We start from the raw sequence: 25,157 nt of genomic DNA, 5'->3' as shown, positions 1-25,157 counted from the left end.
GTGGCCCAGCATTGCTGTGGAAATGTGGGATGTCTATGTCACTCACTTCCCCTACCCCTCTAAGTTTCCCCCTGCCTCCCTCTAACAGGACGGGTTCACTCCTCTGGCGGTGGCCCTGCAGCAGGGGCATGACCAGGTGGTGTCTCTGCTCCTGGAGAATGACACCAAGGGCAAGGTGCGTCTGCCCGCCCTGCACATCGCCGCCCGCAAGGACGACACCAAGGCTGCAGCGTTACTTCTCCAGAACGACCACAATGCAGATGTAGAGTCCAAGGTGACCACTACACTACATTCTGCTGATGTTATATCTCTCGCTTTGCTTCTCACCTCTGTCTTTCTGGCTCTTTTCCCATATGAGTAGGTCCATCCGTTTTAATCTATTTTTTTTTTTAAATTGTTTATTTACTTTGAGGTTTTGTGTAGGTGCATATGTAATAATGCATTACATTATTCTGAGTCAGACAATACAGAGGAGAGAAAGAATAATGCAGATAGATATAAAGAGATATGGCTGATGCTGTACCGTGACCTTATATCCCGTGGAACAATTTAACCACAACTGACAGTTTGGTTTGGAATTTAGCAACTTTTAATCTTAACATCAGCGGCAGTTTCTGTATTGTAAAGTTGAGTGATTCACAACTTCTCTGGCCAACTAAAGACCTACTCCAGTAACTCTACCTATAATCTCTCCTTGTTGTGTGATGTTGTGTGCACACTAACCACCAATTCTCTCCTCTCTTGGCCGGTTTTGTGCCCTCTCCCCTAGATGATGGTGAATAGAACGACAGAGGTATATCTGTACATTGTACAGTACTTACTCTATCCATTGCAGCCCCCCCCAAAAAAACAGAAACAACCCCCTATACCATATACTAGTGTTGCTGCAGCCCCATATCTCCCTTCTCTTTCAGTTTTTTTTGCCTTTTCCCCATTGCTTCATTCATGTAGTGTGTCTCTTATTACTGATAGAAGGAGAGCGATAGTTCTGTAATAATGCAGCATGTCTTACTAATACTGATGTGGACTGTGGATATCTGTAGCTGGAGGCAAGAAGGGTTCCAAGTTTTCTGTGGGTTCCAAGGATTCCACGAGTTCCAAGGTTTCCACGGGTCCCAAGGTTTTGAAAGAATTCCATAGGTTCCAAGGTTTCTTTCCAAGGATTCCATGGGTTCCAATGTTTCCATAGGTTTCAAGATTTCCACAGATTCCATGGGTTCCAAGGATTCCATGGGTTCCAAGGTTTCAAGGATTCTATGGGTTCCAAGGTTTTAATGGGTACCAAGATAGATATCCTGCCATAACATTGTTCATGATAAATCACGTTATGGCTCAAGACAGACAAGTCTTACTGTTTAGCAGACTGTATTTTTATTATAATCTGGCCTTTTAGAATTAAGGAACCCAGCCTCCCAGCAGCAGAGAAATGGTCTACTAGTTTGTTTATTAGACTGCATTTAGATCTTCATTTCCCAACCCCAGCCCCTTTAGGCTTGTGCATGGGACATTAGTTACTTCTGTTAGTGCTGTTTCCAGAGGAAAAACAGAAGGACCCTACCCCACCAAAAACAATAGCAGAGCAGGCTGCCCTCTCAGAATGCCTGTTTTGGTCAGCATGGCTACCAGGCTGGTGGATATGGCTAGTATCTTTACTTGGCTTTGTAAATGTAGATATCACTGCATGATAGTAGATACTAAAAGCATTGCCAATAAATAGTTTGGATAGTTGGATTAACTCCTTCTAATGTTTTAAACTTCATGGAACCATCTGTGTCCCATGGTGAATGTCAGATATATTACATTTATGACTAAGTGTTTAATGCAAAAATATCTCGTATTTGTATGAAACCTCAAGCTGATTTGTTTATTCTTAGAACAGAAATAGAACAGTGTATAATGCTCACAGCTTTAGTGGTTTATGTGCTGGAAGCTTGGTCAACCACCTGCTTTGTATTGGATTATTGGCTAATTGAAAACGGGATCTCTGTGAATTGATAGCTTTATCTAAAATTCTCTCCCTGATTGGATAGCTTTAGCTGAGATGTGCCATTTCCCTTATATTCCTCTTGCTTTGAATGCTGCTTCCCTCTAAGCCATGGTTTCATTAGGAAGTCCCCAGTGAATGAAATAGGTTACATTCACATATGAAGACACCATGTATTTATGATACATGGGGTCAACAGGCTGTTGTAATCCTACATAAACTACAGTCTGTAACTGCAGACTTTATGTCCCTATGTCTATCCTTATTGTGTGGTAGTTAATGTGTTACGGTCCAGTATAAAACTGTTGTAAGGTTGAAATAATCATGAAAGCTCATGATCACTTTGAATGGTATGACATATGAACATCAACATACCATTCACACTCTAGTCTACAGGATTTGTGTTCGGGTTTTCAAAACAAAGACTTGCTCTGCCACAGTGAGAAAAGTCATGTTTGATTGTTTATGTGTACAGTAGTAGCCCGTATACTTATTCGAGTATAGATAATATGAGAGACTAATATCAAGCCTTTGGTTGTCTCTGACTCCTGTGTCGTCGTTGTGTGCTCTGCTCTCCTGCTCCCTCAGAGCGGCTTCACTCCTCTCCACATCGCTGCTCACTATGGCAACATCAACGTGGCCACGCTTCTGCTGAACCGAGGGGCCGCTGTGGACTTCATGGCCAGGGTAAGGCTGCTCTGCCCTCTGCTGGACAGGAGGAGCTACTAGCCACACTCCACTACACTCTATGGAAAATTACACACGACAGACTGCATCCTCTTTCCATCATATAGTGCTTCAAATCACCCCACCCTCCCACTGCCTATATACTGTACTCAGATCATACAGTGATAGTGTTAAAATCATAACAACACGTATCAAGGAGTGTAACAACAGACACCCTATTTGCGTCAACATTAGAGCTTAGCTTAATGATAGCTTGTAATTATATGAAAAGGCAGCGTCTGGCTGTAGTGTTTGTGTTTCTGTTTGAAGTCGACAGTAATGAATGATTCGCTCCATAGTAAATTACACAAGAGATGGCGTATAATACTCAATAATGAACAGCTTTCCACCCACTTAGTTAAACATACCACATGTGATATTCAGAATACTTTGAATATCAGTTTGTCAAATTGTTGTTTGTTTCTCAAATTATGTTTTTGTAACAATATAAGGCTGGCGTCTTTCCCTTGCTGGATTCAGATGCTGTTTAGGTTTATTAGTATTGCCATATGGACAACATCCAGATAATATTCACAGCTCTGTACTGTGTGGCTCACTCCTACCTCCTCTCTCTGTTCTAACAGAATGACATCACACCTCTCCATGTGGCATCTAAAAGAGGAAATAGTAACATGGTCAAACTGCTGTTGGACAGAGGCTCCAAAATAGATGGCAAAACCAAGGTGAGTGCCTTCACAGAATTAAATAGAACACTGTTTATATACACACCTATTCTTTCAAGGGTTTTTCTTTATTTTTTACTATTTTCTACATCATAGAATAATAGTGAAGACATCAAAGCTATGAAATAACACATATGAACACATATGGAGTCATGCAGTAACCAAAAAAGTGTTAAAAATACAAATATATTTTATATTTGAGATTCTTCAAAGTAGCCATCCTTTGCCTTGATGACAGCTTTGCACACTTTTGGCATTCTCTCAACCAGCTTCATGAGGTAGTCAACTGGAATGCATTTCATTTAACAGGTGTGCTTTATTAAAAGTTAATTTGTGGAATTTCTTTCCTTCTTAATGTGTTTGAGCCAATTAGTTGTGTTGTGACAAGGTAGAGTTGGTATACAGAAGATAGCCCTATTTTGTAAAAGACCAAGTTCATATTATGGCAAGAACAGCTCAAATAAGCTAAGAGAAATGACAGTCCATCATTACTTTAAGACATGAAGGTCAGTCAATCAGGAACATTTCCAGAACTTTAAAAGTTCCTTCAAGTGCAGTTGCAAAAAACCATCAAGCTCTATGATGAAACTGGCTCTCATGAGAACCGCCACAGGAAAGGAAGACCCAGAGTTACCTCTGCTGCAAATGATAAGCTCATTAAAGTTCAGAAATTGTAGCCCAAATAAATGCTTCACAGAGTTGAAGTAACAGACACATCTCAACATCAACTGTTCAGAGGAGACAGTGTGAATCAGGCCTTCATGGTCGAATTGCTGCAAAGAAACCACTACTAAAGGACACCAATAACAAGAAGAGACTTGCTTTGGCCAAGAAACCCGAGCAGTGGACATTAAACCGGTGGAAATCTGAGTCCAAATTTGAGATTTTTGGTTCCAACCGCCGTGTCTTTGTGATATGCAGAGTCAGTGAACGGATGATCTCTGCATGTGTGGTTCCCACTGTGAAGCATGGAGGAGGAGGTGTGATGGTGTGGGGGTGCTTTGCTGGTGACACTGTCTGTGATTTATTTAGAATTCAAGGCACACTTAACCAGCATGGCTACCACAGCATTCTGCAGCGATACGCCATCCCATCTGGTTTGGGCTTAGTGGGACCATCATTTGTTATTCAACAGGACAATGACCCAACACACATCCAGGCTGTGTAAGGGCTATTTGACCAAGAAGGAGAGTGATGGAGTGCTGCATCAGATGACCTGGCCTCCACAATCACCCTACCTCAATCCAATTGAGATGGTTTGGGATGAGTTGGACCGCAGAGTGAAGGAAAAGCAGCCAACAAGTGTTCAGCATATGTGGGAACTCCTTCAAGACAGGTTGAGAGAATGCCAAGAGTGTGCAAAGCTCTCATCAAGGCGAAGGGTGGCTACTTTGAAGAATCTCACATATGTTTTATTTGTTTAACACTCCTTTGGTGACTATATGATCCCATATGTGTTATTTCATAGTTTTGATGTCTTCACTATTATTCTACAATGAAGAAAATAGTAAAAATAAAGAAAAACCCTTGAATGAGTAGGTGTGTCCAAACTTTTGACTGGTACTGTATATGCCTAACATGCCTAGCATGCAGCACTTTGTCACTGATGACAGGTCATGTTATATTGTTTTAACCCTGTTCTAATACAGTATGTATGCACTCAAATATTATCAAGACTTGTTTTTTTCAGAATTTCAGTCCATAGTGGGCTGAATGTTTCATGTCCTTCCACTCTGTGGTCCTATTGACCATGCTGTTGTGTGTAGGACGGACTGACACCTCTTCACTGTGGAGCGAGGAGTGGTCATGAACAAGTGGTTGAGATTCTGCTGGACCGCGGAGCACCCATTCTGTCCAAGACAAAGGTAACACCAGCTTCTATCGTATACTTTGTTGCTGAAATTATAATACTTGCATCTAACTTGTAAAGCACATGTTCATCCAGGTAACTTTCAAGGAGAATTGATCTAAAATTGTTTGCAAATGTCTCCTACCACTGATAGAATTGTGATTGTCACAAAACTTTGCTATAATGTTACATTTTCAACTGCTATAGATCAGTGATATAACATTATGTCTGTAACACTTCTAGAACGGGCTGTCCCCTTTGCACATGGCCACTCAGGGCGACCACATCAACTGTGTCCAGCTACTCCTCCAGAATGACGTCCCTGTCGATGATGTCACCAATGACTACCTGACAGCGCTACACGTGGCCGCCCACTGTGGACACTACAAAGTGGCCAAGCTCATAGTGGACAAGAAAGCCAACCCAAACGCTAAAGCACTGGTGAGAAAGAGGGGTGGATGGTTGGGCTGCATGTGTAAGAAGAGGGAGAGATTTTCAGGGTAATACAAATTCAGGATTAAAATGCAAATGCTGTGGGTACAAACAACCTTTCATAGCAACATTTCCGGCCACACAGAACCCTGAACCTGCGACCTGAGGGTGGGACGGATTTGTCATGTCACTCTGCTGACTACTCTTGTGTAATGTTCTGGTAGTTGTTTCTGTTTGTGTCCTGTTTGCGGTGATGATGAGGGGAAAATCTCAATTGCATGTGACAACGAGATGAGGTGAGGATGGGGGAATAAGAAAGGGAAAGACAGTGGGATGGAGTGAAGGAAGTTATGACTTCGTTACACTTTTGTGCCCTGGGTGGGGTCGGCAACTGTCTTTTTCTTTAGCCAGGCTCATTTCCTGATTGCACAGTAACTTCCCCTTTCCATACTGATAAAAGTAATCAGAGACAATGCACGCCCATCCCTCAGTTATGTGCCATTCACAACAACACAGTGGGTCGAGCTCTCATAAAGCTCTCGTATAGATACTCCCTTCAAATGGCTTGTGTTTGATGATCTGCAGAGCTGCGTTTCTGGGTATGTTTCTGTGTGTGTTTGTGTTTGAGAGTGCACATATGTGTGCGTGCCTGTGTGTGTGTTTTGAGAGAAAAGACTGATTTGGGACACATCACTGAGTATGTTGTTATACTTTGTGGTGACTCAAACTGTGGTTGTGGTCACTCTGAGGTTTACTGGCAAGGAGAAACTGTGTGGATAATTGTTACACGACTGTGGCATAAAACTTCGTTAAGGTTTACAACACGAGCTTACTCTCTCACATGTTTAAACTATTACATAAAAAATAGGGGTAAAGAGAAACTGCCATTTTCCTTAGAAACTAGATCTGTGCCAAAATACCTGAGGAGTTGAGTAGTTTCTGTTTCTAGACTTGGTTTTGTGGTATTCTGTTTCTAGAACGGCTTCACCCCGCTTCACATCGCCTGCAAGAAGAACCGCGCCAAAGTGATGGAGCTGCTGCTGAAACACGGCGCATCGATCCAGGCTGTGACCGAGGTACGCTAGGGTTAGAAGGCTGGGCTGGGCCTGGGGTAACACAGGGCGTTAGGGGTAGGAGGACAGACTTGGCTGGGAACTTCAAAGATCATAGACAAATTAATAATTTTGTTTAGGTACAGTTGAAAATAATGAATGTGAGCATTTCTCTTACTATAAGACAGAAGTGTCAAACTCATTTTGCCTCATGGACTGCATTTGGTCTTCAACGAGGTCTGTAGGGTGGCACTGAAAATGTGTTATATTTCCTTGGCGTCAAACTTTTCAAAAAATAGTCCCTTATCCATCGTTTTGGGAATTTTCCACGCTCCCTGACTGTCTAGGTTTCATTTCAGTGATTATTAGCAAGCTGGACACAGTAAAGAAACTGTATGAATGTAGGTCCATTACCATTTCTACACAGTTTCGATTTCGGGACATATGTTTGACACCCCTGTTTGAAGGTATACAGTACAGTTGAACCCATGCTATTGATTGGTAACTATCATTGTGATTTGCTTGCAGTCTGGACTTACTCCTATCCACGTGGCAGCCTTCATGGGACATGATAACATTGTCAACTCTCTGACACATCACGGAGCTTCACCCAACACCACCAATGTGGTGGGTGTCACACTACACTCAGCTCTTCAGAAATTCAAAAAAAATTATAAGCTAGTCAAAATTGAGTAATACATACATACGTAAATGCAGATTACCAATGTCTGTCTGTCTGCCCATCTGCCTGTCTGCCCGTCTGTCCGTCTGTGTGTTCCAGAGGGGTGAGACAGCGCTGCACATGGCAGCACGGGCGGGTCAGGCAGACGTTGTGCGATACCTGCTGCAGAATGGAGCTAATGTGGAGACCAAGGCCAAGGTGAGCAGGGGTCAGGGAGCCCTCCACACACCCTTCGTGGTCTAACTGGGTTGAGAACCGATGTGGTGTCACTTTATTGCACATTGTGAAGAGAATGGACAGAATATAATAGTATTTGTCTCCCCCCAGGACGACCAGACGGCGCTGCACATCTCTAGCCGGCTGGGGAAGGCTGACATCGTCCAGCAGCTGCTGCAGCGGGGGGCTTCTGCCAATGCTGCCACCACGTCAGGCTACACACCCCTCCACCTGGCTGCCCGCGAGGGCCACGAGGACGTAGCTGCCATGCTGCTGGACCAGGGTGCATCGCTCTCAGCCTCCACTAAGGTCTGTGTGATTGGGTTAGGGTCCAACCAGAAAATTAAAAGCAAGCACTCACAAATAACAGTTCAACCATGGTCGTTGTAGTTTAGTCAGTTGAGGATCAGCAGGTTCAGGCTAAGGACAGTGTGGATTGAACATTTCTACCATTGATTGGAGAACAATAGTCCTTTTGAAGATGCTTTTCCTCATCACTGGTGTTTATTTTTCATTTCCTAAACCTTATCAGGATGAAAATGACATGGAAGCTAATTTCCTTACGCTTTTACACATGTAATTGAGCTATGATCTTCTTGAAGGTCAAATAAGACCTTGGGGAATTGGTGCATTTGTACGTGATTTTGTGCCTCCGTCTCTCTCTCTCTCTCTCTCCAGCTATCTCTCTATCTCTCTCTCGCTCTCTCGCTCTCTAAAACACACACTATATCTGAGGGGACAGTACCTTAGATACCGTAGCTGTCCAGAGGCATGACGTCAAGTCATAGTGGGACCAGTTGATTGGCTGTGATGGCACTGCACAGTACAGTGACTGCAGAGGGCGCCAAACCGCCAAACCAAACACAGTCATTTTGTTTTAACAATAATACCATTTAATGTTTTATTTATTTATTTAAACTTTATTTAATAACTAGGCAAGTCAGTTAAGAACAAATTATTATTTACAATGACGACCAACAATAAGTATAATTCCTTTGGAGATATTAGAAAATAGAGAACAGCCCCTGAAGAAAAATAGGCCATAACAGGACATCACAATTGCATGGCAATATTGAGTGTGTATTACAACATTAGGAAAAATTAGGCCAAACGTTGCTGTGCGTGATATGGGAGTTATCTGTAGGAGTTCCACATTCCTCTGGAAAATATGACCTAATTTCTTAAAATACCCTCCCTAACACAGAGGGACTTCGCCAAGATTAACATGATCACATTATACGCTATCCTTTTATAGATGACGAATAGGATATGAAAAACAGACCCAGTGACATCATTTCTCAGGTTATCGCAACCCACTGAGCAAGCCAAACACCTTTCCCACCCACCATACTTCCTTTCACATGGCAATGAAGCTGAAGTGAACGAGACCCTACTATAAGGTTATTTAACAGTATGCCGTTGCAGTGTCCCCGTCTGTTGCTGTTTGCAACATTGCAGAACCTTGCACGTCTTGAATGCACTTCAGCTCTCCTGTTTAACAGACAGTGCTGTCAGTTAGGTCGTCAGAGCAGGTCTGTTCTCCCTGGCTGTCTCATGTTGATGCTGTGTCTCCTGATGTCTTCTACAGAAAGGGTTCAGTCCTCTTCACGTGGCAGCCAAGTATGGGAAGATGGAAGTGGCCAGCCTGCTTCTTCAGAAGAAAGCAGCTCCAGATGCAGCTGGAAAGGTAGGATATGTGAAGAGAGTAACTCTTGAAGTACAATAACATTCACTTGGCAATTTGAATTGCTTCTAGTTATATGGGATCCTTTGTGGTGTTTGAGACCAATATAATTCATTCTAATAGAGTGAGTGAGATAGTAGAGGTCCACTCTCCCCTTCCCTCTGTTGGAATGGATGTCATACGACATCCTGTAGGACTTTGGTCTCCTACCATGGTATCACCTGCGTCTTTCTGAAAAGGAGCAGAACCCTACTGAAGATAGACTGTAGGAGCTGCAGCGGGACTGAGGGAAATCATGATTTCTCCCAAGACGGCACAGCAAACAGATGCTTGTCTTCCACTAAAACAATTTTTTGCATAGTTGTTTTTTTTCCTCCTGTTGACACCCACTCATTCATTCTCTTCTGAGACACACGCACACACACACACACACACACACACACACACACACACACACACACACACACACACACACACACACACACACACACACACACACACACACACACACACACACACACACACACACACACACACACACACACACACAGACACACACACTTATAAGGAGCCTACTGGTAATAATTATGTGTCAGATCAGTGTCTGTGTCCATCCATCTGAAAGTGCTAAATATAAAAGCAAGAAGGTATCATAATGAAGATGGAGTCTCCTAAAAAAACTGTTTGTGGTTTAACAGTGCTTGGTGGTGTCACGCTAAAACAAGTTCCCATCTAATGGTGTATCCACACTGTAGCAAAATAATATGCAGGCTGTCACGCACACACAATAACATAATTTGGTTTCCTGGGTGACTGTATATCGCTAGAAATATATTTTCTGTTGAATATATTTCTGTTGAAATATTCTTTATTTTGCTAGTTGTGTGGATGCACTGTAAGTGGGTTTCATTCAGCTTTGTGTGCTCAGTGGTGTCACACTAAAACAGGTCCACGTCTGAGTGGGTTCCATCAGCTCCATGGCTTTTCCGTCTGTTCTGATTATGTTCTGGCTTCCCCCCTGCTGATGCTTTGGTGTTTGTTCCCCTTCTAATGTCGTGTTGCATGTGTGTGTGTTTTAGAGTGGGCTAACTCCACTGCATGTAGCTGCTCACTACGATAATCAGAGAGTGGCTCTACTGCTTCTGGATCAGGGAGCATCTCCCCACGCCTCCGCCAAGGTACTTCACTCAAACACACAATGTCATACACAGTCAGCATAATGGGACTAGTACCATACTGATTTGGATTCATTGATCTGATTACAGTTTTTTTAATTGCTTTGGTACAATTTTCAGAAGTATGTGGTGAATTTTCTAAACTCTTAGTACAAAACTCCAAACTGGTAACACTTGCAACACAGCCAGTCTCGCATTCAACACCTTTCATTCTGCATTCATTTTGTTTGTAGACATCTTGCGCCACACAACCATTGATCCAAAATATACGTTTAATCACCAAAATAGAGCATAATGATATATTCTCAATTTAGTTATTTTAACAAGCAGTTAATCCAATAGCAACAAATGCAACATATTGTACAGTCTCAACGTCAACAGTGAAGAGGCGACTCCGGGATGCTGGCCTTCTAGGCAGAGTTGCGAAGAAAAAGCCATATCTCTGTCCAGTGTCTGTGTTATTTTGCCCATCTTAATCTTTTCTTTTTATTGGCCAGTCTGAGATATGGCGTTTTCTTTGCAACTTTGCCTAGAAGGCCAGCATCCCGTAGTCTTCACTGTTGACGATGAGACTGGTGTTTTGCGGGTACTATTTAATGAAGCTGCCAGTTGAGGACTTGTGAGGTGTCTGTTTCTCAAACTAGACACTCTAATGTACTTGTCCTCTTGCTCAGTTGTGCACCGGCGCCTCCCACTCCTCTTTCTATTCTGGTTAGAGCCAGTTTGCACTGTTCTGTGAAGGGAGTAGTACACAGCGTTGTACCAGATCTTCAGTTTCTTGGCAATTTCTCGCATGGAATAGCCTTAATTTCTCAGAACAAGAATACACTGACTAGTTTCAGAGGAAAGGTCTTTGTTTCTATCCATTTTGAGCCTGTAATTGAACACACAAATGCTGATGCTCCAGATACTCAACTAGTCTAAAGAAGGCCAGTTTTATTGCTTCTTTAATCAGAACAACAGTTTTCAGCTGTGCTAACATAATTGCAAAAGTGTTTTCTAATGCTCAATTAGCCTTTTAAAAGGATAAACTTGGATTAGCTAACACAACTTGCCATTGGAACACAGGAGTGATGGTTGCTGATAATGTGCCTCTGTACACCTATGTAGGTATTCAATAAAAAATCAGCCGTTTCCAGCTACAATAGTCATTTACAACATTAATGTCTACACTGTATTTCTGATCAATTTGATGTTATTTTAATGGACAGAAAATGAGCTTTTCTTTCAAAAGTAAAGGACATTTCTATGTGCCGCCAAACTTTTGAACGGTAGTGTATGTTTCGATTTGAAATCATTGCATGCTTCATCTATGGCCTGAAGGAGGGTGGTACACTCGTGGGGAAGGCAATCATACATCTTCCAGCTGTATTGTAATCGTGTATTGTATTTTACAGTATTGTATTGTAGTGGTCCCACTGGGGTCACATACCAAAATGTGTGGACTGTTGACACTTTGGATAAAAGTCTGCTATGTAAATGGAATATATCACGTTATTACAGTACTGAATTCTAGAGCAACCTCATTTTGGATAGATGTTTACTGTATACGGGATGCATTTCTTTCTTGTTTTGGACTTTCTGGATTATTTGCGTATTGGTATTATATTGATATTGTATTACTGCATTGTAGGAGCTAGAAACACAAGTATTTCGCTGCACCTGCTGTAACATCAGCTAATTTGTGTACGCGACCAATAAACTTCAATTTCATTTGTGAAAATTTAAGTGATCATCAATTAAGAGCAGTAGGATTAAGTAATGGGAACATGTATTTTTAATGAAAGTGAAGAGAATCATATCAAAATTAATGAAACATTGCATTGCGAAAGGCAATGACTTGATATGAACCTGTATTGCAATGTGGAACATGTATTTGTAGATGAAACACTGATCAAGTTTGGTGAAAAAGTGACTGATTTTGTCTGTTTGACTTAGTCAATTGAAAATGTGCTAAGAGTTTTGAAACAACTGTCTTTTTGATGATGTGTTTTGAGTTTTGTATTAAGAGTTGTGAAATGCACCACATACTGTTACGCAGGCATAATGTAGATGTTTGACCTTTTGGTCCACAGTGCCAGCTGATAAACATTACAGTACCAGCTTATAACGAACTGATGAACCATTCATTCGTTTGTATTTTTATACTCTTAAATGTGTTTATGTTTGTTGTCTCTTGTCCTTGACCGGTCTTGTCTTTAACATTGTCTTTGAGAGTTAGGTTTAATCTTTGGATTGGCTTAACTTTAAAGACATCTAGTAGCTGAAAGAGTACACTTCAGTAAAATGTACATCATGCTACAAACGGATTGTTTTATTAACCAATGATGATGAGAACAGGAGAGGGTAGGAGGGATTTAACTTCCAGTGCTGTCTTTCAAAAAGCAACCATGGATGATATAGGCTCGTAAATGTGCTATTGTGTGACAGGATTGAGTGCTAAATTGACTGCTTCATTCTGCTTGTTTGTCAAGACTGTCACAGCCTTCTGTGTGGTCCCATAGAAAAGCATGGTAACTTAGTTACTGCTGTTGTTGAACCGCATAACAGTTAGACAAAGCTCTACGTGTGCCAGAGTGGACCATGCCCAGTGACTTAGGGTCACCTTTTGGTTGGCTGTGTGTTCGTACAGGCCCTGCTGTAGTGTTGGAAATTATCCACTTACATCCAATACTTACATCCAATACAACTGTCTTGGATGAAGGAAGCCTTGTAAAACAATATTTCTCTCTCTCTTTCTATTCACACCCCTTGACTTCTTCCACTTTTTTGTGTTAAAAAGTGGGATTAAAATGGATTTAATTGTCTTTTTTTTGGTCAACAATATACACAAAATACACTAATGTAAAAGTGGAAGAAAAATGGATGGAAAATAAAACACTAATATATCTTGATTAAATAAATATTCAACCCCCTGTGTCAATACATGTTAAAATCACCGTTTGCAGTGATTACAGCTGTGAGTCTTTCTGGGTAAGTCTCTAAGAGCTTTGCACACTTGGATTATACAATATTTGCACATTATTCTTTAAAAAATCCTTTAAGCTCTGTCAAGTTGGTTGTTGATCATTGCTAGACAGCCATTTTCAAGTCTTGCTATAGATTTTCAAGCCTATCTAAATCAAAACTGTAACTAGGCCACTCAGGAACATTCAGTGGTATTCTTGGTAACATTCTTGGTAAGCAACTCCAGTGTATATTTGGCATTGTGTTTTGGGTAATTGTCCTGTTAATAGGTGAATTTGTCTCCCAAGCAGACTTTGTTCAGTCTGGAAAGCAGACTGAACAAAGTTTTCCTCTAAGATTGTGCCTGTGCTTAGCTCTATTCCGTTTCTTCTATCCCCAAAAAACTCCCTTGCCAAGGACAAGCATACCCATAACATGATGCAGCCACCACTATGCTTGAAAATATGAAGAGTGGTACTTCGTGATGTGTTGTGTTGGATTTGCCCCAAACATAACGCTTTGTATTCAGGACAAAAAGTTAATTTCTTTGCCACATTTTTTGCAGTATTACTTTAGTGCCTTATTGCAAACAGGATGCATGTTTTGGAATATTTGTTTTCTGTACAGGCTTCCTTCTTTTCACTGTCATTTATGAGTATTTTGGAGTAACTACAATGTTGTTGATCCATCCTCACTTATGTCCAATCACAGCCATTAAACTATGTAACTGTATTAAAATCAAAATTGGCCTCATGGTGAAATCCCTGAACAATTTCCTTCCTCTCTGGCAACTGAGTTAAGAAGGGCCCCTGTATCTTTGTAGTGACTGGGTGTACTAATATACCATCCAAAGTGTCTGCTTTTTTTACCCATCTACCCAATAGGTGCCCTTCTTTGCAAACCATTGGAAAAGTCTCCCTGGTCTTTTTGGTTGAATCTGTGCTTGAAATTCACTGCTTGACTGAGGGACCTTACAAATAATTGCATATGTGGGGTACAGCGATGGGGAAAAACACTATTATTGCCCACAGAGTGAGTCCATGCAATTTATTTTGTGACTTGTTAAGCACATTTTTACTCCTGAACTTATTTAGGTTTGCCACAACAAAATGGTTGAAAAGTTATTGACTCAAGACATTTCAGTCTTTTATTTTTAATTAATTTGTAAACAATTGTAAACAATTTGTCAAATAATTCCACTTACGGGGTATTGTGTGTAGATCAGTGACACAAAATCTCAATTTAATTCATTCGAAATTCAGGCTCTAACAACAAAATGTGGAAAAAGTCAAGGGGTTTGAATACTTTCTGAAGGCACTGTAAATCTGTGTTAACAAGGTACAGTCAGTGTCTCTTGTCTAATTTCAGTGTTTTGGAAATAAATTAAATCTTCTCTTGGAGGCTCAGGCTTGGCTTGGTGAGATGTTGAGATTAAACGGGTTATAAGTCACATGACAGAAAACAGTTGATGTGTTTCTCAGCTGCCTGCCCTTCTGGCATCAGTCACAGCAGAAACGCACGCACACACACACACACACACACAGACAGACAGACAGACAGACAGACAGACAGACAGACAGACAGACAGACAGACAGACAGACAGACAGACAGACAGACAGACAGACAGACAGACAGACAGACAGACAGACAGACAGACAGACAGACAGACAGACAGACAGACAGACAGACAGACAGATGGAAAACTGTACATTTATACAGTCTGGAAATCTTTGCCAATGGCCTGAAACAGTCGTAGAATACAAAAATCAAATCTGATTTAATACACGTAGTCGTACTATGTCATCAACTGTGATATGATATGCTTGTTATCATGGTATGAACTAATATTACTGCCTTGCACTGAGTTACCTTATTTATTATATGACAGTTGAAGTAGGTGTCAAGAGCTTGTCTCACTTTTCCATATCTGCCTACTGCATCTACCCACGGTCTCAGCTCTGTCTGCATTACACCCCCCACCGCCCTGCACTCCTTGGACTTTTCATGGCGTTAAAGCCTCCCTGTAGTGTCATACCACCAGTGGAGCTCCTCTAATGGTCCTCCCCAGGGAAACCCTTTGGGAATGTTGGGATGGATCCGGCTTTAACATCCAGCCAAATACTCTTTTTCTGTCTGCCTGGCGCTATTGTTATTTAGTAGTGTGTGTCTGGTGAAGGGAGAAGAGGGTGAAACATGTAGTTTCTGTTAACATCATCCTGGTGGTTGAAATTTGTCTGACAAGACTATTTAAATTATATCAGTAAAACTAAAGATATCCCTAGGCGTAACAAGGCCTTAAATTAAATCTTGCACCTAGCTAAGATTATGGAATGTCTAGTGTACTGTGTGTTATCATCTCTTTATCTAGAACCCTAATGAGGTCCCATACAGATAAATATTTGGAAAAATAATAGAAGAGAGTAGAATAGAGCAGGGGGCATAAATACACTGTAATTTTAACTTAAAAACTGCAAATGGCACGATCTGCCCCATGGCAAAATGTGTAGAATTGCAAGAAATTAGCTTAAAAACTGTTAAATGCCCCAAGGCAAAGTGTTCTCTCTGATGGCAAGAGGGCCTTTAAAATCTTCTTTGACAGGGCCTGAGACTTGATTTCTCCGGTCATGCACTGCAGAAGTCATAGCAAAATGCTTGTATGCTATTTTCATCGCACTCTAAAGTAAGAGTTGTGTTCTGATATTATGAGGGGGTCCCTGATGAATTTGTTATCACAAAAGGGGTCCCGATGTGAAAAAGTACCCTGGAATAGAGTACACTCAGAGAGTGCTGAATACCTTTCCCCTGTGTCTCTTCTTCTTAGAATGGCTACACACCCCTCCACATAGCTGCCAAGAAGAACCAGATGGACATAGGGACCACGCTACTGGAGTACGGGGCGGACACCAACGCTGTGACCCGCCAGGGCATCAGTCCTGTTCACCTGGCTGCACAGGAGGGCAGTGTGGACCTGGTCTCTCTGCTCCTCACCAAGAACGCCAATGTCAACATGGGCAACAAGGTAACACACACACTGTGTATACACAGACAGACAGACATACAAAGCACACATACAGCACACTATACTACATTCACATAAACACACACACACGCAACAAACACACACTCTCACCTGGCCTCACAGGATGGTAACTTATGTGGAAATTACATTTTTACAGCTCAACACTCATAGGCCTCAAGGCCCATCAGTACCTTGGACACACACACACTCAGACTTTACACTACTGTTCACATACACACATGCACAACAAGATGGCGCCGACAGACATGGTCGCCCTGTTTCTAGCTCCTAACCAACTTTGCTGTATATTTTTTTTACATTATTTACTCAAAACTTTTCTTGAATTATTACCGACAGCTGAAAAAGAAAATGGATATTAGATCGGCAGTCACTCACCAGGACCCGCCCGCCCTTTGGCAAATCAGATCACGCCTCCATTTTGCTCCTCCCCTCCTATAGGCAGAAACGTAAACAGGAAGTACTTGTGTTAAGGACTGACCAATCAAAATTTGCAGCATTCGCACAAAACTGAAAGTGTGAACCACCGCATTAAACCACGATAAGGTGACTGGGAACATAATCTGTACAAACAGACTAGCTATGCCCTCCGCAAGGTAATGAAAAAGGCAAAACGACAGTATAGGGACAAAGTGGAGTCGCAATTCAACGGCTCGGACATTAGACGTATGTGCCAGACAATCACGGGTTATAAAGGAAAAGCCAGCCACGTCGCAGACACTGATGCCTTGCTTCCGGACAAGCTAAACAAACACCTTCTTCGCCGCTTTGAGGAAAACACAGAACCTCCAACTCAGGCGGACGCCGCTCAGATGGACTGTGAGCTCTCGTTCTCCGTGGCCGACGTGAGTAAGGCATTTAAGCATGTTTATCCGCGTATTCCAAGCCACATCATCAGAACATTTGCAGACCAGCTGGCTGGAGTGTTTACGGACATATCCAATCTATCCCAGTCTGTTATTCCCATTCGCTTCAAGATGTCCACCATTGTTCCTGTATCAAAGAAAGCAAAGGTAACTGAACTAAATAACTATCACCCTGTAGCACTCACTTCTGTCATCATGAAGTGCTTTCATGAGGATCATATCACCTCCACCTTACCCAACACCGTAGACCCACTACAATTTGCATACCGCCCCAACAGATCCACGGATGACGCAATCGCCATCGCACTGCACACTGCCCTCTGCACACTGCCCTCTGCCCTCTGCCCTCTGCCCTATCTCATCTGGACAAGAGGAATACCTACGTATGTAAGAAAACTTTTCATCGACTACAGCTCAGCCTTCAACACCATAGTGCCCTCCAAGCTCATCACTAAGCTCGGGACCATGGGTCTGAACCCCGCACTGTGAAACTGGGTCCTGGACTTCCTGATGGGCCGACCCGAGCTGATGAAGGTAGGCAACAACACCCCCACCACATTTAACCTCAACATGGCCCCACTGTGTGGTCACGCATGTCTCCAACTCAATCATCAAGTTTGCTGACGACGCAACAGTGGTAGGCCTGATTACAAACAATGACGAGACAGCCTACAGGGAGGAGGTGAAGGCCCTGACGGAGTGATGCCAGGAAATATAACATATTCCTCAACGTCAACAAAATGAAGGAGCTGCCTGCCCTCCAGAACTTCGACATCATCTGGTGTCACAGGAAGGCCAAGAAGATCATCAAGGACCTCAGCCACCCAAGCCAGGGCCTGTTCACCCCACTACCATCTACAAGGCAGAGACAGTAAAGGTGCATCAAAGCTGGGACAGAGAGACTGAAAAACAGCTTCTATCTCCAGGCCATCAGAATGTTAAATAGTCACCACTAGCCAGCCTCTGCCCAGTACATTGCCCTGAACTTAGTCAGTGTTACTAGCCAGCTACCACCCGGTACTCTGACCTGCACCTTAGAGACTGAAGCCCTATGTACATAGTCATTGAACACAGGTCACTTTAATTATGTTTACATACTGTTTTACCCACTTTATATTTTTATACTGTTTTCTAGTCAAGGCTCATCCTATATAACTACTATATTTCTTCATTTCTTTCTTATTTGGTGATTTGTGTGTATTGGGAAAGGGAAAGGGGGATACCTAGTCAGTTGTACAACTGAATGCCTTCAACTGAAATGTGTCTTCCGCATTTAACCCAATATTTTACCCAATCCGAGAGGTGCGGTTAGGTATTACTGCGCTGTTGGATTTAGAAACATAAGCATTTCACTACACCTGCGATAACATCTGCAGAATATGTGTATACGACCAATTAAATTAAATTTTTGATACGATTTGACAATCACAGACACGTGTAACCAAAGGCACATACACAGACATACCAGCTTTTCTGGGGTTGATTTAAGCCCACTAATATTAGCCGAGAGGGCCTGTGTCATCGTAATGAGCACTAGTTGAAGGCAGATTAGCACTTCTCAGTACAGCACCATCATTAGCATAGTGGATCAAATCAAATCAAATGTTATTTGTCACATGAGCCGAATACAACAGGTGTAGTAGACCTTACAGTGAAATGCTGACTTACAAGCCCATAACCAACAATGCAGTTTTAAGAAATTAGAGTTAAGAAAATATTTACTAAATAAACTAAAGTAAGCTAGTAGACCAGTGACGACAACCTCCGAGCGCCGCCCGAACAGGGAGAGGAGCCACCTTCGGTGGAAGTCGTGACAGGATTAGACCACAGCTGAGTCTCTCATTTTCACTGATACTTTTCACTGAGTTCAAAAGCAGCCGCAGGATTGAAAAAATATTTTCAAAACAACCTCCTTGCTAGCTAAAGTCCTATCCCTGTTACTTTTTAAAAACGTGGTTGAATAAAGAGCCTTTGCTTTGACAAAGCTGTGATCCCCCCACCCTGGAAAAGGCATTCTAACCGTGTGTGTGTGTGTGTGTGTGTGTGTGTTTATGCGCGCTCTTTCAGAGCGGCCTCACACCCCTCCACTTAGCAGCGCAGGAGGACAAAGTCAACGTGGCAGAAGTCCTGCTCAACCAGGGGGCGGACATCAACCCCGAGACAAAGGTGAGGGTCCCGCTGTTTCTAGGCAACCACAGGGAACAGACTGTACAGACTATCACAGTGAAAGACTGTGGGACAAAGAGATGCCCTTGATTTCAACTCTCCTCTGTCAATCATAGACCAGGGGTTATAGATGGTTACTTCATGTGTTTAGAATAGTGCATTACTAAAGTGATAAAAGATAATCACCTGCCCACACACACACACCTTTCTGCAGCACTGTGTTCTCAGGTGTGCCATGAATAAAGTATAGGAGGACACCTGAGTGACAGGTGTTTGTGTCTGTACATACGGCACTACCAGTAACCGCCCATTGTCAACCTCCCCCCATAGCAGGGACACAGACAGAGGCCTGCAGCAGCTCAAGGTTACACAGCACAAGGTTACACAATGTGTTTGGGCTGACAGCACACTGGTTTACAGCCAAGGCTGTTCATTCATTCATCTTTTCTATCAGGTGTTTCTAATAGAGAAGTGTTATTAAGTTCTTGATGAATAATAGTAATTTTGTGTCACACTTGGGTAAAGTTAATGTTAGGTACATCCTATTCACACAAGGGCTGTGACGTCACAGGATGAGAAGTAACAAGCTCACACCTTCCTTTCTTCGTCTCTTTCGTTCCCCCTCTCTCTGTCCCTTTCCCTTGGGTAAAACAGATGGGATACACTCCGCTGCACGTGGCGTGTCACTATGGAAACGTGAAGATGGTCAACTTCCTGCTAAAGAACCAGGCCAGAGTTGATGGCAAAACAAAGGTAAACAACTGAGGATCTCTCCCATGTGGTGTTCATTTGAGCTTATTTACTTTTGTAAGGTTGTGTGTGTGTGTTATTTCACCTCCCTAACACTCTCTTTGTTTTGGTCCCACTCTCTCTCTCTCTCTCCCTCCCTCCCTCCCTTGCTGCCCCACTGTTTGTATTAATATTTTCTCCTCCTCGTTTTTCTCTTTGCATTCCCCTTTCCTCACTCCCCTCAATTTCTCCCTGTCTCATTCTTTCTCTCACTATCATCCCTCTCGCCATCCCTCCCTTTCTCCTCTGTCCGCAGAACGGCTACACGCCCCTCCACCAGGCGGCGCAGCAGGGTCACACCCACATCATCAACCTGCTGCTGCAGCATGGAGCCTCGGCCAATCAGCTGACCGTGGTGAGTGAGGCACCATAGGAAAACCTGCTGTCTCAGCAGCTCTCTGACAGACGCCCCAGTCAGCAGGGATACACAGAGACAAATAGAGCAGAACTGTACAACATACATTGTATACTGTACATACATACACATACACAGCACTAATGTGTCCACAATAACAAAGTAAAAACACACACATATTACAACCTCCTATCCTTTACACCTCCAATTCTTCTCCCCCTCTTTACAGAACGGGAACACAGCCTTGTCCATTGCCCGTCGCCTTGGTTACATCTCAGTGGTGGACACTCTCATGCCGCTGACTGATGAGAATCTGACCTCTGTGGTAAGACCCCAAGTCTGTCTCTTTGTCAGTTTGTCTTTGTTTGTTTGTCTGTATGTTTATCTTTCTGTAAGTTTGTTCGTCTCTCTGTTTTCATTTGGACCAGTGGGGCCTAGCCCCATTGTTATCGCTTGTCTTTGTCCAGTGAATATTGCTTCTGGCACTCAATTTGACTGTAAATCTCAATTGGTGTATTGTACTCATTGATGAGTCTACTCACCTGGCATGAACACAGGCCATTATCTGATAGTAATTGAGCAAGCAGACACAGCAGCAGTGGAAGACTTGAGTTGTGTTTGCTGTAATGTACTGGTAGCAAGTATAGATTACGCATTATGCACACCTAAACACTAGTCCAGTTATCACATGTGAGACACCTTGCAGTGCGTACTGTAACGTGCTGATCTCTCTCTGTGTTAATGTGTTATGGTAATGAAAAGCAAATATCGATTTGCATTCCTAGTGTATGTATGTAAAACAAATGAAAATCCAGACTAGTGGTCTGTCTCTATGTACAGTATTTGTTACAGTCATCTGACCATGTGCTTGGAGTTCACTAACCTTATGTGTTCATCTGTGTGTGTGGTGATTTATAAGTACAGAATAAATTAATAAACATTTGTTCATTCCTCTGATGAAATTGGGCTGAATCCTAACATGAGGTCTGAAAATACTGTACAACTCAAACCTTGAAATCACTGGATGAGTTACTAATGTGTATCTCAAATTAGTACTTGGCCCTGAAACAGTATACACGAGTAACTGCATGTGATTCCACAAATTCTCTCGCACATGTTTAATAGTGACCTGTATGAAACGGACAGATTGAATCTCCTGGTGCTCCTCAAATAGCCCGTGAGACCTGATCTGTCCACGTGTCAGGAGGGATTTATTAATAGTGACACCCAGGGCCAAGCAGAGGTCACTGGATACAGTAGCATTCATCTACATTACTCATGTCTCACTCTTTCCTCTTTTATCACCAGACTACAACAGAAAAACACAAAATGAACGTCCCCGAGACCATGAACGAGTTTCTGGACATGTCTGAAGATGAAGGTATGAGTATATGTGATGATGTGACTGTTTCAAAACTTCCCTTATAACCTAAGCCGTGCATTCCCCCATGAGCTGACAGTGAAATAGTGTGTTTGGATCCTCGCCAGTTAGGGTTGATCTGTGTTTTGTGTATGCAAAGCATGTGTGGATGCATCTCATATTTGTGAAAGTGTGCCATTTGACGTGTCTTATTAACATCCGATTTACTGTATGTATTCAAATCACACAGTTAAGGCTAATGTGCCGGAAATTCTCAATGAGGACTGTATTTCAGATGTTGACGAAGGTATTTGCCCCATTTTTCTACGCAGTAGTTTTATGTATGTTTCACTCTTTTCACGTAAACCCATTCCTTCACCTGCGCCTCACCCGTTGGAAACCAAACCAACTCACCACATTGCTGATACATTGCTTCACTAACTGTCTGCTGTTGCTTGAGGTTTGCCTGGCTATCTGGGACATAATAGCCAGAACACACCTCTTTCTCTCTGCTTACTTTCACTGAAATCCAGCTTTCTCTGAGTACCTTGCTTGAGCTATGTATCCACAGTTGGTGTCACTGGCTGAATCATTGTCTCCAAATGTAAATCAGCAGAGAAAGTAAGCACTGGACACAAATTAAGTTTGTGTGTGAGCTTTTGGACTTTTCTTTTGCTTGCGATAAGATATGTTAGGTGTGACCTATCTGCAGTCATTCTGGTTACACTGCATGTAGTTAAGTATTCGGGCCCTAGAGCAATTTGCTATAAAGGATAGGCCTTCCTTCTGTAAAGCTGAATTAACTTGTGTCTTTTCCCACATTCATTATGGGTCATTTAACTTTGTTGCCAAAATACCATGCATGGTAGTTACATGGTATTTCAATATATTTGGTAACAATACAATCATTATTATACATTACTTGCAACTACACAGAAACTGTACATGCAACAACTGAACTAGTAAAGTGTGTGGGACAAATCAAGTGTTGTTACATGTTAACTGACCTGAAGTTGCATTTTTATGCTGAGTGGGTGGACGAATACCAATGTATCGGTAGTTGTTAAGACAAAACTTAATATAATGTAATGAAACAGCAGGGAGCAGGTCTCGAACCCTCGACCTCCTAGCCCGAGGTCCGGCGCGCTATCGACTGTGCCGCAAAAGCATGCTCGAGCGGCAGAGTCGATTTCCGCGCTTATAAACCCAGGGTCGTTACACTACTCCCTACTTTCAAAGAGCGCGTCCTCGCGCTAGCTTGCGACTTTACGTCTTACAGGAACGCGCTCACCGGCCAAGCACACGCACTGTCGTGGATGCGAGGTCCGATCACTTCTGACACCAATGTAATGAAACAGCAGGGAGCAGGTCTCGAACCCTCGACCTCCTAGCCCGAGGTCCGGCGCGCTATCGACTGTGCCGCAAAAGCATGCTCGTGCGGCAGAGTCGATTTCCGCGCTTATAAACCCAGGGTCGTTACAATAATAAAACTGTCCATTTCAGTTATCACCAAGTGTTTGGGAAGCAATAAACGGACCACTGTAAAATGGATGAGTTTTTCCATGGAGTGTTGCAGAGGAAACTGTAGAGAGGGGTGTCGGGTTTCTGTGGCAGATGATACTGCTGGACTCAACAAGTTCCACACACTCACCTGGCGACTGATCAGAGGTGGTGCTTACTATGTCTACACTGGGGCTGATAAACACATACTGCAATGTTTACTGCTCTTAGTGTTCAGGTTATCATCACAGTTTACTACATTGCTAAATGGCCTTAAGTGTAAGACCGACCAAGGCAGCTATGTTGAAAAGTCTTACTGAACAATGGTGTTACATCTGGCCATACATTACACCAGTAATCCTAGACAGTCAGTCCACAGTGCATGTCATAGTCTGGACAGAAAAAGTTTACATCTCTTTATCTGGAGGGCAATCTAATTGGCCATGACAGGTCACTCCTGTCCTGCTGTAATCAGAGTGGCACGCTGATTCCATTACCCGTTCCTTAGATCATGTCTAAAGTCCTCACAGCTCTCTTCTGGGATCAGTGTCCACAGCACAGACCCTAGGTAGAAAATAACAATATATATATAGTACCAGTCAAAAGTTTGAACACACCTACTCATTCAAGGGTTTTTCTTTATTTTTTACTAATAACGCCAAGAGTGTGCAAAGCTGTCATCAAGGCAAAGGGTGGCTACTTTGAAGAATCTCAAATATAGAATATATTTTGATTTCGTCTGAGACTTTTTTTGTTACTATACATGATTCCATATGTGTTATTTCATAGTTTTGATGTCTTCACTATTATTCTACAATGTCAAAGGTTTGGACACACCTACTCACTCAAGGGTTTTTCTTGATTTTTACTATTTTCTACACATATATATATATATATATATATACTTATTTTCAGCCCAGTATAACCACAGGATATAAATCTATATGAGTGTAAAAGTGGTCACCAGTCATAATTGTTGCCTAATTCTCCCTAACACCCAAACTACAAAAATGTGTTGATTTAGAGGAGTAATAACTTGAAATGTAGGCTACTTCGAGATACAAAAAGATGCACCAATTATCAGTTTTGGTCCACCCATTTGGAATGCAGCCAGATTTCCACCGTCCACCCCCTCCTCAGGAAAAACAATCCTGGAGGGGTTCCAGTGGGTTGTCCTTCAAAGCCTTTTTCTCCCTCCAGTCTCACCAAACGGAGTTTATCCCCGTCCTAAAATAAGTACCTCTCTATCCCTCTGCCGCTGTGTTTTTTGGTGCCATTCAGCCTGCACATTGACGGAGATGCTAGCTTATCCGGACGGATAGACTTTATCTCCAAATCCAATGAGATGAGCTTTCACTGAGCCGACTAGATGCATTAGCAAAGCAAACTCTCTTGTTCCGACCTTAAATGGCTTCCACTTTTACTTTTTCGCTCAGGGATTTACTCTACCGGGAAAAGTCTGCATAGTTTGAATTTTGTTTGCAGCACGAAACGGAAGAGCAGCGGCAGGGGTGCAGTTCGCCCCTACACTAGCAACAACTGCAGCAGTTACAATAAGTAGGCTTTCGGGTAGTAGTCCTTTGCTGTAAAATAGCCAAACCTGACAGTTCAACCTCGGACCTTTTTTCAGCTGCAACCACATGACTGCATGGGA

At 42.5% G+C, this 25,157-nt stretch overlaps 1 protein-coding gene across 1 annotated transcript in view; it reads left to right on the top strand.

Annotated features, from left to right (window-relative positions):
* LOC120046589 (ankyrin-3-like) overlaps positions 1-25,157 on the top strand; it is a 144,415-nt gene that overhangs the window by 65,064 nt on the left and 54,194 nt on the right. Inside the window, exons 6-24 of the mRNA XM_038991954.1 lie at positions 89-274; positions 770-793; positions 2,573-2,671; positions 3,295-3,393; positions 5,160-5,258; positions 5,486-5,683; positions 6,652-6,750; positions 7,255-7,353; positions 7,508-7,606; positions 7,736-7,933; positions 9,213-9,311; positions 10,388-10,486; positions 16,252-16,449; positions 19,401-19,499; positions 20,154-20,252; positions 20,545-20,643; positions 20,873-20,968; positions 21,952-22,024; positions 22,254-22,310. Coding sequence (XP_038847882.1) covers positions 89-274; positions 770-793; positions 2,573-2,671; positions 3,295-3,393; positions 5,160-5,258; positions 5,486-5,683; positions 6,652-6,750; positions 7,255-7,353; positions 7,508-7,606; positions 7,736-7,933; positions 9,213-9,311; positions 10,388-10,486; positions 16,252-16,449; positions 19,401-19,499; positions 20,154-20,252; positions 20,545-20,643; positions 20,873-20,968; positions 21,952-22,024; positions 22,254-22,310 — 2,119 coding nt within the window. The remainder of the gene's footprint in view (positions 1-88; positions 275-769; positions 794-2,572; positions 2,672-3,294; positions 3,394-5,159; positions 5,259-5,485; positions 5,684-6,651; positions 6,751-7,254; positions 7,354-7,507; positions 7,607-7,735; positions 7,934-9,212; positions 9,312-10,387; positions 10,487-16,251; positions 16,450-19,400; positions 19,500-20,153; positions 20,253-20,544; positions 20,644-20,872; positions 20,969-21,951; positions 22,025-22,253; positions 22,311-25,157) is intronic.

Source organism: Salvelinus namaycush, chromosome 4 (genome assembly GCF_016432855.1).
Source record: "Salvelinus namaycush isolate Seneca chromosome 4, SaNama_1.0, whole genome shotgun sequence".
Classification (NCBI taxonomy): Eukaryota; Metazoa; Chordata; class Actinopteri; order Salmoniformes; family Salmonidae; genus Salvelinus; species Salvelinus namaycush.
This window is presented reverse-complemented; position numbering and strand designations above follow the sequence as displayed.